This window comes from Pogona vitticeps, chromosome 7, assembly GCF_051106095.1.
Source record: "Pogona vitticeps strain Pit_001003342236 chromosome 7, PviZW2.1, whole genome shotgun sequence".
Taxonomy (NCBI): Eukaryota; Metazoa; Chordata; class Lepidosauria; order Squamata; family Agamidae; genus Pogona; species Pogona vitticeps.
The window spans coordinates 7,400,260-7,418,929 of NC_135789.1; the positions used below are offsets into that span (position 1 = coordinate 7,400,260).

Consider the following 18,670-nt stretch of genomic DNA (forward strand, 5'->3'; position numbering starts at 1 on the left):
CCCCCAGCAGACTGTATCGGGAACGGTGGTGTTCAGATCCTAGAAACAGTGGTTAGAAATGTGTACAACAGAAACAGGCAGGTGCCTGAAGACAGAACTCTGATCCAAGCAATGCTGGCACCCCTCATTTTTATCTTGTGGTAGTACAATGCACCTGTTCCAGATTTTAGTCTAAATGTTGCAGGAATTCCTCAAAATTCGTAAAAGTGTTGCATTTTGACCCCTATGCCAGGGAGCACAAAACAAGCCGCCCTGAGATCTTATAATATATTGTTGTTATTGTCGTTCTGCGCTGTCGAGTTGAAACTGACTTCTAGCCACTTTAATATGGCTTCCAAGGCAAGCCGGAGTAGATTAGTCTTATTTTGGAAAATTAAGGATTTGGGGAAGAAGCACCGACATACACCGTTAAATTATGTGAGGGAAACTTATTCCTACGTCCTATGAACCATGAAGACTGACGCAGCGCCGCGTAGCAGTTAAAGCACTGGACAGAATATCTGGTGGGACGCAGGATTGAATCTCTATTTGGCCACGAGAATCAGCTTAACGCCTATCGTTTTCGCTCCTCTGCCTGGTCGACCTTGCAAGGGTGTCGGGAAGAGGGAGCCAAGGGGAAAGCTGATCCTGCGGGAGGGTCCAGCTTCTTTGAGGTGAGGGTGTGGAATAATAAAGGAGACTCTACCCAACTGGCAGGGCCGGCTCTGAACCAATGTTGCCTTCTCTGTCCAAACACAGTTCTTCCCGTGTAGGTCACACTTTAACATCGGAACCCACTCAAGTTTTATACCCATTGACCTAGAACAGGGAATAAAAGCTACTTGAGGGAGTTACTTCTGAGTTGACAAGTACAGAACACAAACCAGCCATCTTGTGGTGTTCCATTTTTTTTAATTAGATGCCAATGTCCGTGCAGATCCCTTGTTTTTTAAAATTGTCTCTTCCACAGCAGCACCGTGGCGAAAGGACTGGCACACTGGCCAGGATGGCCACGAACCCCAACGTCATGCGCTCAGCATCAGAGGCTGCTCCTCTTCCGGCAGCTCCTCGCTCGGCGTGATCTCGTAGACAATGCAGAGGGAGGAATACAAGCAGCCCAGGAAAGACGTCACGCTGGCAAAGTACATCACCCCGTTGGCGCTGCCCACGGCCGCCGTTAAGGGCCCCATCACCACGGAGACGAGGATCTGGGCCAGGAAGTACTGGCAGCTGAGGAGGGAAATGTCAACCCCCATTCCCCGCTTGGTGCCGTCTTCAGTGGATCCTGCGAACTGGTTTTTTTAAAAGGTTTTTTTTTAAGGAAAAAAAGAATAGGAAGCTTATTTTATAAATCGCTTTCTTACTAGCAAAACTTTAGCCTACAATCGTTCCGCTGTGACACGCTCAGCTGTAGCCAGCCGATTCAGGCCGGCTACAGCAGAACAAAGGCATCTTCTTTATAAATAAATAAAAGAATTTCTGCCAGCAAAATGTTGGCCCCCCAAAAACTGCGGCTTCAAAACATACCTTCTTGCTCTGGTAGTAGTCGCACAAAAGAGAATATGGAAGTGTGCAAAGCGTTGAAAACAGAATCCCGTATGTCACGCAGAGTGACAAAATCACGTAGATATTTCTGGACAAAGTTGCTAAACCCGTCCCGAGTCCAAAGGCAAGATACGCTATAAAATACAGCGTACGGATGCTGAAGTATTCCTCCAGTTTTTCGAGGGAGGCTGTAAAACAAAAGGGGAAAAATCTGTTTTCTCAAACAGAGCCAGCCGGAGATATTTCATGGCCAGAATTCAAAGCAATGGCAGCCTAGTGGCAGCTGGTGACTCCCGTTCCAGCTGGGCTGTGAATCCACTCCAGGTTTTACTGTTCCCTTCAAGGGAGTTACACCCAAACTTCATCACTAGGAAATCCCTGGCATTCTTTGATTCTCCCACCACAGATCTGATTAATAATTAGGGAATGAGAAACCACTTCTGAGTCTTCTCTACCTAGAAAACTCTGGGAAAGGTTGCCATAAGTCAGAATGGACTTGCCATCACCATCACCATCATCATCACCTGAATAAAGTGCAGCACTAAATGCATAGATGCACATGCCCCAGCAGCCCATGGTCACACCGGCATTGTATTTCTGATACTCTTCCGACTCATGTGGGGCCTTTGGGTCTCCCTGGAACACCACCTCTCCCATAAAGTCGGTGTAGAACAGAAGCATTCCCTCAAAGGAGAGCCAGCCTAAAGGAAAAATAAGGCAAAGCAAGGCATATGAAGTGGAGTTGACGATCCATGGCTTTCAACCATTAAACCTCATCTCGGTGCTAAATGATAACTCCACCGTTTGGTCATCCAACCGGAAGAGAATCCCGGGGCCCCTAACCATTTTCACTCATTGCCTAAAGGTCAGGCTGCAAAAAAGGGGAGAATTCCCATCTAAGGTAATGGTTACATTTGAGAAATACCTCAAGATTTGTTCCATAATGAGCACAGGTGAATTCAAAGCATTTCCCAACGACCACATGACCCAATAGCCAATGCGAATCAGCCCAGCCCTTTTTGCTTATGAGTCAGTGTTTTTTTCCCCCCTGCCACTGGGGGCTTCTACTTTTTTAAAAGCCAGAATGGTTTGAACAGGACTATATAATAGTGCTATGTGATATAGCGCTATATCAGTGCTGCACAGGGGGGAAAAGAGAAGAAAGGCGAGGCAGGCTCGTTGTTTTTTGCTTTTAATTGGCCATGACTCCAACTAAGAGGATGGGCTGGTTCACAAGCCTTAGACCCCCCCCTCGCACAACATCCACACAGAACCCACTCACCCAAACATCTGGACAGATGGGTTGTTCACAGACTTACCAAGGAAATGGTTAATGCAGAGGTTGCGCAGGGCTTTCGGCATGTGGCAGATGGTGGAGCACAGCAGCTTCATCGAGAGCGGCTGCTCAGAGAGTTCGCCGGATCCGTTCAATTCACTCTCGTACTTCACCCCGTTCAGCAGAATGTTGGCGACCTGTGCCACAATGATGACCCGTCAGTAAAGCTGGCATCACTCTATCCCTCCGGGGGAAAAAAAAAACCAACCAGCAATACTGGAAACAGAACCTAGCTAAGCTGCTTTGCTGGAGGAGGAACCCTTCGGTCCGCCGGCTGACATGCAGAATTCTGGAAGTTGTGGCCCCTTTAGCAGGGCAAAAGGAACTCTGGAGCGAATCATTTGGTGGAAACTAAGCCTCCACTGTGCATTTGTCAAGTCTTAAAGATAGATGCTAACATACTCTATGGTCAGCCAGATCCATCACTCCCCTTTGGCTCTTTGGCAATGTAAGAGCCCACTGAGCATGCTTCTACCAGAGGTGGCTTGTATTCCCAATGGCAATCTGATACACACACAGGATTTCCAGGGAAGCTTAAATAAAATTAAGAGCTTCAATGTAGCTAGTTACTTTTTGGTTGCCAAGTAATATAATGAGTTACTCTTGAGTGCCAGTTAATGAGAAAGGGGTGGACGACTTGAGGAACTTATACCTATCTGGGAAATTTGTAGCTATGAGAACACAGTTCCTTTTTGGGTGTAAAGAAAAACATCTGAATTACATGCATGCAGCAATTAAAACCAAGCCCCTTTCAGAAGCTGCTTTATAAAGGAATGTTAAGCTATTATTGGGGGCATTTTGAGAAAGTTGTCATTCTCTTATCAATCCTAAGCGGCACAGGAAATATATTACACAATTTTGTCTTGACTTTGACCTCTATTTCCAACATGCAACATCAGAATTGCCCAGTAGGGGGAACCAGAGAGAACTTCATGTATTTTCTCAGCTTATTGGCCAGGGCAACCAACTCATTCATAATGTACGACCCCACAAATTACTCACAGAATTGAAGCAACGATAAGGAGCGCATCAACGTGGCTGCTAAGAAGTCATGATCAAAGCAAAGAGTTCCTTTCAAAACCAACAAGACAGTTTAAAATTAAGAAACAGTGGCCAAAATCCTCCTGCGTAACATATGCCGGCATAATTAGGAACGATGTCTCCAGAGCAGCAGATCGCTTATGCCGGCATACGTTACGCAAGAGGATTTGACCTTATCGTTCTCTGATGATGTAGCAATGTACGTTTGAGCGCCAACACTTTCCTAAGCAAGTAAAAATGGAGAACTGACACCACGGCCTCGGTTTCTTCCACTCACCTGTTGGCTGAAGGTGACATTCCTTCTCCGGCTGCTTTCGGGAATGTTGCCTGTGATGATATCTGGAATAGCCAAAGTCTGGGGCCGTTTTAGGATTCCCGAGGACCGGGGTTTGATGGCATCCAAAGATCCCACCCTCAAGCCTTCAACATTTGGCAACCCTAAAGGGTCGCCCCCTTCCGAGGTAGCCGTCTCGTGGCCGTAGAAGCCATCTGGAGCTCGGGGGAAGCTGACGCTGGTGGCCTGCCTGGGGAGGCTAGCCGGGAGGGCCGTGTAGCCCTCGTGGCCCCCCGTGAAACAGTCTATAAGGACGCTGTCGATGTTGGACGTCCCGAAGGACGAGGCAAAGTCGCTGAGGCCCGTCAGGGAATTGTCTCGGCTGATGAAGCTGCCGTACTTCGGCGTGAGAGGGCTGAGGGGAGAAATGGGGCTGGTGAAACTGGTGTACAAATGCACCGGGTTCGGGGCGGCGAGGTTTCCATTCACACAGTCCTCAAAGAGGAGGGGTGGGGAAGGAGGGAGTGGCAAGCTGGGGCTTTTCATCACTTTTTTCTTCTTGTTATAGGATGGCAAGGCCCGTTCGGGGATGCTGATCAACGTCAAGACGGTGGCGGCCGTCAAGGTGACGGAGGTGAAGATGTAGATGACGCGCAGCTGGCCCCCCACGGCCCTCCCGAAGCGGGTCCTGTCCCAGTTGATGCCTCCCACGACGTAGCCGAAGCCGCCTCCAAGACCTGTCGGGAGGCAGAACAGAACTGAACAGCAGAATTGAACCTGGAAGGGCAGGACTGGAACTCAGGACCGAAGGCTGAAGGACAGAATCCAAGCTCGGGGTCAAATTTAGAGGACTGGTTTAGTTTTATTTGTAGAAGAGACTTCTACACCTGTCTGGAAGGTGGCTAAACATGTGATTATCGGAACATGGGTTTTTCACTGCCTCTCTATCTTGCATTTAGCGTGCTGTGCCCCAGCCCTGATTAGCCACCAGAAGTTAATTGGGAGCTTTGATTGCAGAGGCACCTGTCTTTTAGGAAATCCTGTGGCAAAAGGGAAGACAGAGGAGGTTAATCTTAAGGATATGAATGCCCTCTAGAATCTCCTCTTACCCTTAGGCTTGAAGCTTGGTGAACAAAATTAGAACTCCTGCTAGGAGACCATCTGGAGGTCTCAACATTTGGCCTCTGTTTTGTTTTATTTTGCTTTAGTTTAGTTTAGTTTAGTTTAATTTAAATATTGAAAGGACCTAATCAGCTTACATCCTTAAAAGACAATATTAAAACTAACAATGAGCAGAACAGAGAGTAGAAAAATACTAAAAAAAACCCAGATCAAACCAATACTATACTGAAAAACATAAGCAACACCAAAACACAATCAAAGCAGTAAGGCACAACAATCCATTAAAAAACCCCACTCAGGCAGCCAGTCACTCAGGGAAACCTTGCCTGAAGAGGAAGGTCTTGGCCTGCTTGTGGAAGGACAGCAAAGATGGGGCCAAGCTGGCCTCCAGTGGGAGGGAGTTCCAGAGTCTGGGAGCAGCCACCGAGAAGGCCCTCTCTTGTGACACCCACCAAACGCACCTGTGAAAGTGATGGGAACGAGAGAAAGGCCTCCCCTGATGATTTTAACTCTCAACCAATCAGCACTTCCAGAAACTCTAGGAACTGAAGTCCAAATAATTTGGAGAGCCCAAAAGTCGATAAACACACACCTAATTTGCATGTATCATTTGTCACTATGCAGTATATCTAGCTGAATAGCTCAGTAGTTTAGGTGTGTCTGACTGCAGAGCCAGAGGTTGGGAGTTTGAATGCCCTTCAAGGACTCCTGGGGGAAAAGCCAGCCTGGGTGGCCTTGGGCAAGCTGCAGAGCCCCAGAGCGCCCCCTAGAGGAAGAGAAGGGTAAAGCACTTCTGTGTCTTCTCTACCTGGAAAAGCCCCGAAAAGGCTCATCAGTTAGAACAGACTTGATGGCATGTGATTATTATTTATGCAGTATATCTGTCTATGGATTTTGAAATAATAATAAATTTAGGATTCTAGAGGTGCATATGTGTCCTTCTCTCATAATACTAATTTAGATAATACACCTTCCTTTTCATATTGCAGCAATACAATGTATATGAAGCGCCCAGAATATGCTAAATTTTAAAATCTGGTTTTGGGAAGAGTAAAGTTTGGGGAAAGATCTCCCAGATTCCCTCAGCCATCCTGGTTACTGACGAAACCTGGGAAGATGAGCCTAAGAATGTAGGTTTTCTACCTTGTGCTACAACCAGGACAGTAGGATCTCCGTATCCACAGAGGATTGGCTCAAAGCCCACCCCTGTGGATGCTGAAAAAAAAAACATTTTTCCATGTATAAGACTAAAAATTGAGGGTCGTCTTATACACAGAAGTAAGCTGAGGAGAGAACAAAAACAAGTGGAGGGGAAAGCAGGGATCAAAGCGCTTTGATCCCTTTCCCCCCTACACTTGCTAAGCCCCACTTAGATTTCTTAATTTTGAATTAGAAAAGTGGGGGGCGTCTTATACATGGGGGCGTCTTATACATGGAAAAATATGGTGTGGTAGCACCGCTGTTTTAACAGCGAATACGACCTATAGCATGGTCTCTGGCTCCCTCTAGTGGCCAGTTCTGGTAACTTCACCTTTAGGGGAAAAAAATTCTAGGATTTTTCTTATAATATTTTTAATAGCTTCAAGCCTGAATAAGTGAATCAATGGATCCTGATCCCATGGATCCCCTGCTCTATGTGAATACAAAATGTTGCTGTTGGTCATGGTGGGGCTGGTCAAAACTCACCTGCTAAGAGGGCATGAATATTTAGTCCCCTGTCTTGATCTGATGGGCTACACATGTCCATCATGTAGGCATGGCTGGGATTGTCCGCGGAATCTGCGCAGAAGTCCATCAGGATGACGCCACAAATGGTGAGCACTATCCCCCACTTGTGGTTGTTCATGGTGTCCGTCAAGGAGAGACCGATGTCCCTGCCGTTCAGCATCAGGGAGAGCCCTGCCAATGCCCCTGTGGCCAGGAAATCGAGGAGAACACGTTTGAGTTTAATTTGCAACCTCGCATGCTTTCTGTAGATTTGAGTGAGTGGGAGGGACTTTTCTGGACTAGGGTGATTGCCTGTTTACAGGCAATCCATCTATTTATAGACTAAACCATCATTCATTCATTCCAGTCTTTGAATTCAGAGAAAGCCCGCTCTGCTGATTGTCCTTCTCTCTCTTTCATTTGTTGGCAGCAGTTGTTTGTGTGCTGTTGATCTGTTTGGTTGGTTGCTAAGCGTGTGTACAATGAAAGAAGCAGCATGCACAAGTCTGTAATTTCAAGCGACTGGAAGTCCAGAAATGTTTTATATTCTTTCTCCTAAAAATGTTCCACGAATGAGTTAGTGAGACTTTAAAGGCTGGCTAATGAGGAAGGGGTGGACTCTCGGGAACGTGTCGCTGTTCTCAGAGGGTCTCTGTATTTCTGCTGGATAGCAGAAAGGGAATTTACCAGGAGTTCAAAACTCTTCAACAGAACGCTCACACCTATCTGATTTGTTATATCGTCAAAGCTGTAACTCAGTATTTTACTTACTGCGTTGCTTGCTACTTTCCATTGGTTTTTTTGTGGAGGGGAGGGAATAGAATAGAACCAATCCGGAAAAATTCAGTCTATTATGCCACATAGAATGTGGCGCTATGCAAACATTTAAACCCATCTGTTATAAGCATTCAATATTTCCCTGCAGAGAGAAGGTCAAAGACGGTATTTACCAATGGCCAGAACTAATATAAATGGCCGTCTCCTCCCGAAAGGTGAAGTACACCTGTCGCTCCAAGCACCCAACAAAGGCTGAAGCAAAAAGCCTGAAGCAGAGAGAAAAACTGGGATTAATCATAACACACAGTTGCATTAAATCTATTGCAGCAAAACCACCATCACCGCCAAAATGTGGAGTCCCCTTTAAAGACTCACCCCATCTAAGTACTCTGTGCTGAGAAAACCCTGGAAAGGCTTCCTAGAAATTGGGAGTGATTTGATGGAAGATTCCCCATGGTGGATAGAGGGGCGGATTAGGACTCAGGAGACCTGGGTTCGAATCTCTGCTCAACCACGGAAACTCACTGGGGAGCGTGGAACGGGTAAAACCACTCCTTAAATATCTCGCTTACCATGAAAACTCTATTAGGGTCGTGGTAAGTCTGAGGACCCATAACAAAGTAAAGATGATGATGATGATGATGGTTATTATTATTATTATTATTATTATTATTATTATTATTATTATTATTATTATTATTATTATTATTATTATTATTATTATTATTATTATTATTATTATTATTATTATTGAGTGGGTTTTTGGTTGGGGCACCCCCGCACCCTTCAGTCACTCACCCAGGATGGGGCTGATGAACCAAACCATCCCGTAAAGCTGATCCGGCAGCCCCATCTGGAGCAAGGCGGGCGTCACGTAGGCGGTCTCCATAGCGTAGCTGAACTCAATCCCGAAAAGGATGCACCCGTTGAACAGCAGTTCCAGGAAGGACCGTGGCGGGTGGATCTCGCCAAAATGGATGCGGTCGATGGGGCAAGGGGTGTTGGGGGGAGGCGGCGGGGACGGCCGGATGTGTTTCCTCCTCTTGGGGTGCCTTTTAAAGTTGTTGGCCCGGTGGCTGATATGGCGGGGGATGGAGCCGGCGTAGCCGGCCACTTGCGAGCACCACCGTTCCTGAGAGGAGAGGGCGGGGAAGAGCGCCTCGCCGGAAGGACTCGCCGCGGCGACCGGAGGGATCATGGTGGCCTTGCCTGTACAGAAAGAGCAGGGTTTATTTCGCTTCATGCCCTTTCATTCCATTATCACAGGGGGTGTCGGGAACCGTAGGCCCTTAAGCTGAATCCGGCCGCGCTGGAATACATCAATCTTTGGCCGTTTCCTAGGTTTGGCACAGATTTATTTATCACGGATCTTGACAAGTCTTTTGGGTTCTGAGTCCCAAGACTGAGTCAGAGTCTTTGGTACCAAGTCCCAGGTCCAGGCAAAAACTTTTGGGTCTGGGTCCCAAGTTCGAATCCTTGGATCCGAGGCCCAAATCTTTAGTCCCAAATACCAAACCCCATGTCTGAGCCCCTAGGAAAAGCAAGCTTCCCCTGCCCCCCTAGAAGAAAAGGATGAGGTGGGTGAGTTCTGAATTGCAAGTCAAATCTGAGTCATTGGGAGAAAAAAATTCGAGTCAAGTGGCTAGTCCTCATGGTTCCAGATGCAACTGATGTCCAACTTGACAGCAACTTCTGTCACTCAAGTCCCTGGTTTTTGCCCAGCCTAAAAGGTCAAAATGTCTCAATTCTAAGACATACTTAACTGGCCATAAGAACTGCAAGCTAACATATTTTATTTTATTTTATTCATTCAAGATCATCTTACCCCTCACCTTTCTCCTGAAAAAGGACCCAAGGCAGCTGGCCTTCTTCAGAGGCAGTATGTGACACGAAAAAGGGTTAAGTATACACATCCAAACGGATCAAACAAGTGCCAGATGAGTGGCACCAGAACATGTTCAAAGCAGGAAAGCGACAACAATCCATTTAAAAACATAAATTAACTAACTACAATTTTTAAAACAAGAACAACAAGAGGGCCCCCCACTTTTCTGCTTTGCAGGAAGAAAAGCAAAGTTCAGTGTTCTTCCTGAAAAGCTTGATTTCTGTCTGCGGGGATTTCCCCCCCCCCCCCCCCGGGATATCACGCAGCTCCTTGATCTGACTTGCTGACTGTTTAACCAGCAAAATTACTTCTGGGAGGGGAAAAAAAACAACAACCACGAGCAGCCTAAGCTATTTGTCCAATCAAATGAATCATCCTACCATGTTGGTCACATTTAAAAAAAAGACCGGATAAAGTATGGCCTGCCTATGACCTCCTGTGTCTCTGGAACCATGAGGACTAGCCACTTTAAAATAACGAGAATCAAAAGGGTCAGGAACAAGCCCTCAGATCTGAGCAAGGGCTTTGCAGCATCCTTAACTGGTACAGCTCTTAGCAGAACATTCTGATCTCAAATAGATTTGGGGAACGTTGCTTCCCCCACCCCACCCCATGACACGCTGACTGCTTATTTCTGGGAAATGCCATTTGGAGAGAAAAAAAAGTAATGTTCCCACCCTCTGATTCCAGAGGGAAGGAGAGAAAGGAGGGAGACAGGGGGAAAGGGGAGAGGGGAAAAGCCTAAAATCATGATCACTGAGGGAATACTTTCCCCCCTTTACTGCAGAATCAAGCTTTCCCTTAAATAGCTCACCCAGCTAAAATAAATGTCAGCCTGTCCCTTTCTCTCTCCTCCGGTCCTGCGTCTGCTGCATCAGCATCTCCCGAGCATCCTTGCCCGGAAGGCCCGGCTGGTCCAGCTTGCAGGAGGAAAGAGACTTACCTGGATTATGCCAGAAGGTTGAGCATCCTTTGGAAAACTGAAGGGACGAAAGATGTGAGGTCCAAAATCTTGCTGTTTTCTCTGGTGTCTTGGGTTTGCTTGCCGGGCCCCTTGAAGCGTTGGTTGATTTCCCCCCACCCACCCCCGTTTCCCACTCCTCCCGTACGAGGGCTGGGTGGATGATGTCACCATCATCTTCCCACCACCAGCAGCGGCTCTGCAGAAAAAGCACCCGCCTTCTCTCCTTTTTCCCCTGCCTTAAGGTGGCAGGACTGGATTTTCCCATCTTTTAGACGTGTTTCATGCAGTTTAAGAAAGGGTCAGAGTGGTCTTTATCCAAACCGACAGCAAGATGCAAAAGCTTTGTCCACATTTTTTTTAAAAAAAGCTTTTGGTTTCATCAGGGAAATTATGTGTACCTTTCACCAGCTAGGACAGAAGAATTTTCTCACTTCCAACAGAATTGTCTTTATTTTATTCGTTTATCCTCACCCCACCCTTTTTTTCCCCTTTGTGGAATGCAAGGCAGCTTAGAATATAGATTTTAAAATGCAATCTTTATTTATTTTAATGTCCAAAAATATTTTTACTCGCCTTTCTCCTTAAATTTATTTATTTATGTTATTAGATTTATATCCCACTCATCTAGACCAAAAAAAAAAAAGACCCAAAGCAGCATACATCATTAAAAGATAATATTTAAAATAAAAAAACACATATACAAATATTTTAAAAGAATGAAACAAATGCATTAAAAATGGTAAATAAAATCAATACTAGGAACACATTTAAAAGCAACAATTACCATGTTAAAACAGTACTGTATTAAAATAACGTGTCAAACTAAAGCAAAGACATGATTAATAAAGTTTAAATGCTTAAAACTCATTTAAACTGCTTTTTTAAAAAAACCAATCGGAATATGACTGGCAATTCGTACACAATGAATAAAATTGTTGTCGTTTTGAATTTTTGGTCAAATCCCTCTAGAAGTGCAGGGATTCAAAGAGCAGAATAGCTCCACAGAGTTTTCCACCCCTTTAACCGGCACTTCCAAGTCTCGATCACTCACTTTTTTGAGACAGTAATAGTAGAAAGAATAAAAGCTGACCTTACTTACCATTGGACAGATCAAAAAGCAAACTGACAGACATGACTGCCTTCAAGACAGACTTCAACACACTCAAGAGAGGGAAAAGAGCACTCAGCAGAGAGGCAGGGCTCTCTTTGAATCCAAAGCCAGCAGAGAATGATTGGTTAGTGCTGGATTGATTGACAGCCACTCCAGCCCAGAAAGGCCCTGCCCAGCTACACCTTCTCCAGGCAGCATGCAAGACTATTAACAAGATGGGAGGTGTATTCCTGGTTACCTGCTGATCATACAACGAAGCACACCACCAGGAGTGCAACCAACACATTGTTAATTAAAGAGCATGGCCACCTAGAGTGGCCTTTTAGGCCAGATGGGTGGGGTATAAATCAAATAAATAAATAAAAATGCAATTTCTCTTATGCAGGCGTAAATGTGCAACAGGATTCTGACCAACAGAGTAACAACAGTGTAACACCACCACCCCATGAACAGTTCCTGTGTAGCATATCCAAAGGTTTATATTGGGCAGTGTAGAGTAGCAGTTAGAGCGTCAGGCCAGGGGCGTGAGCAAAATTAATTGGCTGAAATAGCTTGAATATCACTGGTGCTCACTATGGAGCAAATCCCAAAATATTGGCCGATACAGTCATACTCCTGACCTGTCACTCAAAGCCACAGTGGTTCCCAGTTGTGTCCTCAGACTACAACTCCCAGAAGCCTTCGCCACTAGCTGGGCTGGCCAAGACTTCTGGGAGTTGTAGTCCAAGAACGTCTGTCAACCTCTGATCTTACTGCTAAAATATACGCACCAGGAACAGGGTTCAAAAACAGAAGCCATGAGGGACAGACATGTCAAAGATCCTTGTGTTTTTCTTCTTCACGATAGCTGACTAATGTTTTTACCATAAGCCGGATGAAGAATCCTGGAAAACCTGGAGGCTTGCACAGTGCTGCGGAGTTGTCACGGGGTTAATCGAAGGATGACCCGCCTTTGGATCCAGAGATTGGTTCTGTTCTTACGAATCAACACAGCGACCTCCTATGTACTGGAGACGTACTCTCTGTTTTTTCCACAAGAGGGAACACGCTGATGTTAGCCTGCTTAACAAGACGAAATCCTGGCGGAAGGTGGAATGGCAATCACAGCAGCAGTAATGATTGTGGAGGTGTTGACCCTGCTTCTTGGGAGCCTGAGCCTTTTGCTGCTCATTCTGTGCGCTGGATTCGATTGCTGGAAGGTAAGACTCAGTGGGAGCAGGATTGTGGCTGGGGTGGGCAAAATCCAGATTTTCATTCAAAGCTGATAGTCGCATCGGAGCGACTCAATTCCATCCAGCCTCCATGTCGGAGTGATCATACTCGCAAAGCGAGCTTGTGTTCACCTCCCAGCGACCAATCGCAAAACAAAGCAAGCTAATATGCAAATTAAAGGAGGCATGAGAAGCTCGCCTTGTGATAAGCAGCCGTCTTTCGGCACTCAAGGAATTCCTGTTTGGATAGAGGTGCTCTGGTATACCTGGAGCTGGGCGCTATCTCAAAAGGTGTAGCAGAACTGGAAAAGAAGGAGAAAAGGGAGGCTGTCGGAATGATGAAGAGTCCTGTGTTTCCCAAATGACTAACACATTTTATTTAGCATAAAAAAAAGTGGGCTGCAGCCAACTTCTTTAAATATAAGCATGATGCTTAAAAACTTTTAATATTTAAGGTGTTGTCAGACTCTACTTTTTTGTTTTTACTACAAGAAGCTAACGCGGCTTCACCGCTGTCGGAAATTTCTGCAGAGTGATGGGGAGAGAAAATAATGGGCTCAAGTTACAGGAAGATTTCAATTAAAGATCAGGAAAAACTTCCTAACCGTTAGAGCAGTATGACAATGGAACGAATCACCTCGGGAGGAGGTGAACACTCCAGGGCTAGAGGCATTCAAAAGATTTATTTTTTTAAAAAAAGTCATGTCTTCCCGTTGCTTCTTCCATGGTTTGGGGAAACAATTTGTTAGGGTCAATGTATGTTATTGCTCTCAAAGGCAATCCTGTTCAATAGCCATAGTTTTAGGGCTGAAATTACAATGATATAGAACTCAAAAAACCCTCTATCCAAATGCCTTGGAAAATGACTTTAAACGCATTTAACGGTTGCTCTTATGTGCAATCAAGCCTCACCCAACATTCAGTGACTCTAGTAGGGTTTTCAAGATAAAGTTAAAGAAATCATTCCCCCCCCCCCCACTGTCAGCACCCCTAGTGAGTTTCCATTCCCAGGCTGGAATTCTAATTCAGGTTTCTTGAACTCTACCCACTGCACCGCACTGCCAGCTGCTATGTTGGAATTTATTCACCCTGTAACCCTCTTCTGTGCCAGCAGAGCTTGAAAAATATTCTCTCTTTTTTTTCAGTCTAGAGTTCCCTGCATTTCAAAGAGGGTGTCCTGCCTCTGAGATCTGGGGATTAATAATAATAATAATAATAAGAAGAATAAGAATAAGAATAAGAATAAGAATAAGAATAAGAAGAATAAGAAGAAGAAGAAGAAGAAGAAGAAGAAGAAGAAGAAGAAGAAGAAGAAGAAGAAACACCAGGATTTTTTTCTAATCTTTGCTCTCTTATCACTGGGGTGCCTAGAGCTATACTCTAGTCCCATCCTGCAAACTTCTCCTCTTTTCTTTTTTTAAAAAATGGAACATCCCGTCACACTGGGAGCTGGGAGGGGGAGATCTTTTGGCAAAGAAACCGAAACTCAGTTGCCATAGAAATGTTAAAATGGCACTACGGGGCACCCGGAGGCCGGCAGCATTCTTTACACTCTTAGAAAGGTCAAAAGCGCTTGTTCTGATTTTGCACTCCAAGGTATCCCGCAGTTTCTGCCGGCGGTACCCAGTTCATTTTTGAGTTCTTTTTCACTGGCTACAGCAAGTAAGGTGACTCCTGAGGAATCCTGCTCCTTTGAAAACAAATTGCTTTGCTAATCTTCTTACCTGTGTGTCACCCTCAAAGACCTCCTTTGACTCTCATTTTCCCATTAACAATTGGGGGGGGCAAGCCATCTGGTTGGAAAGACCCCTTTGGGTCAAACTTGAAAAGGATCATCATCATCATCTTGGAACTGCAGAGCTGGAAGGGACCCTATGGATGTTACTCCAGTAAAGCCACGTTGACCCTTCCTGGACTTTTGAAATGTGGTTTTGTTGGACAGTTCTTCAAAAACAAAAAAGTAATGAGTGACAGGGAACTCCTTTATTTGTAACTGTTTGCTCCCGAGTTCTCTTTAGTCCACCCTGTCTCAAGGCCAGGCTTTTTCCATCAGGGAACTTCTAGATTGCCTTCTGAAGGAAGGAAGGAAGGAAGGAAGGAAGGAAGGAAGGAAGGAAGGAAGGAAGGAAGGAAGGAAGGAAGGAAGGAAGGAAGGAAGGAAGGAAGGAAGGAAGGAAGGAAGGAAGGAAGGAAGGAAGGACACACTTTGACACATGCCAACAGCAAGGATGGCAAAGGAACTGTAAATCTAAGATGGAGGAAGGACTCCAGATTTGTGGGAGGCCACTGCACAGACTAACCTGTGACCCCTGCATGGTCTGTGTGGAAATGTTGTGGTTTCCCCATGACGGCAAGGCCCCTCGGAGACTGGTGCAAGGCATACTTATTCTATGCAGTTTGGTGAGGTGGAGTTGGCTGGTGACATCAATTTTGTAGATGCAGAGAATCCACTATGGATTTTAGTCTGAACTTTAAAAGCGCTGTCTAAAGCCCTGGACCTTTATTTATTTATTTATTTATTTATTTATTTATTTATTTATTTATTTATTTATTTATTTATTTATTTAGCTAGTTAGCTGATGTATATTTTTATATATAACTTATATGTTAGTTAGTTAGTTAGTTAGTTAGTTAGTTAGTTAGTTAGTTAGTTAGTTAGTTAGTTAGTTAGTTAGTTAGTTAGTTAGTTAGTTAGTTAGTTAGTTAGTTAGTTAGTTAGTTAGTTAGTGGGAGAGAGTTCCACAGTTTGGGAGCAGTGACAGAGAAGGCCCTCTCCTGTGCCCCCAGAAAATGTATCTATAAAGGGGGTGGGATCAAGAAGAAAGCCTCTCCTGGTGATCAGGGGGATACTGTACGTTTCAGAACCTTGGAAAGCTCCTTAAATGCCAGATTAAAACAGATTCCCCTCTGTGAAATCAGGGTCACCACCTTGCCATCTCCTTGTGTTCTACCATATGATATTAATTTTCCTTCGTTCCTTCGTTCCTTCGTTTCTTCGTTCCTTCGTTCCTTCGTTCCTTCGTTCGTTCCTTCGTTCATTCCTTCGTTCGTTCGTTTGTTCGTTCGTTCGTTCCTTCCTTCCTTCCTTCCTTCCTTCCTTCCTTCCTTCCTTCCTCCAGCAAGATGCCAAAGACCCCCTCTCTTCCGTGGGCCTGAGTGTCCGGTGCCGTGGACTGTGGAGTGAGTGTATCTTTGACAACGTGGCCGACCTCTGGACCTGTGACATCCCAATTTCTTATCTCAGTGAACATCCAGGTAAATGGGGGGGGGGATGAATCCATCCTGCCTGGTGGGACCAGACTGAGATGATGAGCAGCTCCTTCCCAAGGGTGTAGAACCAGGGGGTGGGCGGGCAAAGTGTGACGCAGGGCTGCCTAAGTTCCACACCCACCCAAGATGGCTTCTGTGGCTCCCAGCTGTGGCCTAACCTCTCTTTTTCCAGTCAAAAAAAGGTGATTTTCAGCACCCGGAAACTTGATGGGGCGGGATGTCATGATCATACCTCAACTTTGACCACCGCACTACTACCACTGTGATTAGGGAACCGCAGAATCGCAGAATGATTGAGTTGGAAGGGGCCGATAAAGCCATACCGAATGCCTGATCTCACCTCCATTCTAGGCTGCCATTGACTCTGCTCTTCCCCGCTCTGCAGCTGTTCTCGTGGTCACTCGGGTCTTGGTGATTCTGTCTGGGCTTCTGTCTCTTTCTGCCATGCCAGCTTTCGTTGCCGGGATGAGTTGCACCAAGCTTTTCCCTGACACACGCACACGGAAACGCAAGTTTTCTCTCGCTGCTGGGACCACCTTTCTCCTGGGCGGTAAGTGTCACCTCAACCTTTTCCTATGGTACGGAGCTAAGTGTGATTTTTTTTTTTACCTCCACAATAATTTTTTTTTTCTAGGAGGGCCATCATGAAAATTGTAATAATTTTTTAAAAATAAAGTTAACTAAAAATAAAGATTTTAGACTCTCTCTCTCTCTCTCACACACACACACACACACACACACACACACACACACACACACACGGATGGATCGATGGATCGATCGAGGTGTGAAGATGGTTTTAATTACCGGTGCAGATCTTATGCGATGAAGAGTTCTGTACAGCTCACAAGCTAGCTTATGTTGTGCCTTTTCATAATAACAAAGACAATTCTCTCTCTTCCTCTCTCTCTCTCTCTCTCTCTCTCTCTTCTAATAAAAGTTTTCCTTACCTCTGGATTTTGGACTTTGGATTTTTTTTTATTAATGTGGGATGATTTCTATCCCATAGGGCTATCAGGGGCCATTGCTGTTCTCTGGTACGGCATCGACACAGTCCAGAAGTATAAGCTAGAGGTAAGTGTAGCCTTTATGAAGAAAGAACTGCTTTTACGAATAGAGTGGAGAAATCTGGAAAGCTATGGACACCTTTTTAGTCATGGACCCCTGGGGGTTGTCCTCCTAATTTTATCTATGGAAGGACTCTAGAGCCCATCCAGATGAATTCTGCTCTGTGCAGGAATCTTGCCACAGCAACAGTTTCGGGTGTCCCGGTGAGCTGGCTGGAGAGATCAGGGGTCCCTCTCCCCCCACAAAATAATTTGTATATTTGTTGAAATATTGGAGATAAATTTTCACTTTGAGCTTGGAACAGGTAAGTATTTTGACTACATCTTCTATCATCCCCTCTGCCACCATGATCCATCCATCCATCCATCCATCCATCCATCCATCCACCCACCCATCCATCCACCCACCCATCCATCCATCCATCCATCCATCCATCCATCCATCCATCCATCCATCCATCCATCCATCCATCCATCCATCCATCCATCCATCCAAGAAACAGATGTGACAGTCCAGTGAATCCCAGAGTGACTGAGAGGGGACCAAGGAGACCAGATTCGGGCCCAGGGGCTGAGGTTCTCTACCCTTCTTGATTCATCTACATGCACTGGTGTGCCCCTCCCAGGTGGCTCACCAGCTCAGTTCTCTTTCAGGTCAGCTTTGGCATCCCGGGCGTGACGTACGAACTGGGCTACTCCTACTGGATGGCAGCTGTGGGGGCGGCTTGCGCAGCAGCCAGTGGGTTCTTGTTGCTTGCTGCTGAGTGCTTCCAGGCTCGTATGCCAGGAAAGGAGCCACACTCCACGCATCCCCAGCTGGTGGCCAGATGGCAGGCCACATACCTGTGAAGGCAGAGTCCAGCAACCTTGGCCAGCTTCAGGACAGAGGTGGAAAACATTGGCTGGAACACCAGATGCCTATTAAACCAGATGGAGTTATCCTCTTTCCTTTTTTTTCTTCTTCACCATCTGGCTGGTTTCCTCATTCTGGTCTTTTGCTCATTGTCCAGAGGCACTAGGCAGTGATGCGCATGGTTAAATCAGGCCTCATCCGTCGGCCCCGTTTCCTTCCCTTGCGCTCCCAGAGCAGCCCTGCTCAAGCCCACCACACGGCAGCTCCCACAGCTTGGGAGTAATCCTGTGTGCGGAAAGGATGGAGAACTGACGCCCGCCCATCTTGACAGGACTGAGCGTGAGGGATTAACATCATCATACCACTCCAAGCATGGCCGTGAGGGTCAGACTTTGGAAGCTAAGCAGGGTCAGGCCTGGTTCACCTTTGGAGGGGAGGCCACCAGGACCACCAGGTAGGGCAAGGAAAGGATCTGCTTGAAGAGCTAGGGCTAGAAAAAGGATCTCTGGATCCCCAGAGAACCATTGT

The 18,670-nt window shown here is 45.9% G+C and overlaps 2 protein-coding genes across 4 annotated transcripts; one reads left to right on the forward strand and one right to left on the reverse strand.

Annotated features, from left to right (window-relative positions):
- Nucleotides 1–871: 871 nt before the first annotated feature.
- SLC45A1 (solute carrier family 45 member 1) lies at nt 872–14,268 on the reverse strand. Of its 2 annotated transcripts, none has more exons than XM_072977684.2 (9): nt 11,730–14,268; nt 8,580–8,990; nt 7,955–8,047; nt 6,984–7,208; nt 4,179–4,912; nt 2,844–2,997; nt 2,049–2,225; nt 1,507–1,712; nt 872–1,271 (listed from the first exon to the last, which is right to left on the reverse strand). In XM_072977684.2, the coding sequence occupies exons 1-9, from the start codon at nt 12,025–12,027 to the stop codon at nt 1,005–1,007; spliced, it is 2,565 nt and encodes an 854-aa protein (XP_072833785.2). In that variant the 5' UTR covers nt 12,028–14,268; the 3' UTR covers nt 872–1,004. The 2 variants fall into 2 exon arrangements, with proteins under 2 accessions (XP_072833785.2, XP_072833784.2); XM_072977683.2 differs by lacking the exon at nt 11,730–14,268 and adding an exon at nt 10,610–10,901.
- On the forward strand, nt 12,500–18,228 carry LOC110086806 (claudin-16). Of its 2 annotated transcripts, XM_072978781.2 has the most exons (5): nt 12,500–12,940; nt 16,072–16,207; nt 16,608–16,772; nt 17,232–17,296; nt 17,944–18,228. In XM_072978781.2, the coding sequence occupies exons 1-5, from the start codon at nt 12,836–12,838 to the stop codon at nt 18,136–18,138; spliced, it is 666 nt and encodes a 221-aa protein (XP_072834882.2). In that variant the 5' UTR covers nt 12,500–12,835; the 3' UTR covers nt 18,139–18,228. The 2 variants fall into 2 exon arrangements, with proteins under 2 accessions (XP_072834882.2, XP_078235243.1); XM_078379117.1 differs by lacking the exon at nt 12,500–12,940 and having other exon boundaries at nt 15,029–16,207.
- The last annotated feature ends 442 nt before the right edge of the window (nt 18,229–18,670 follow it).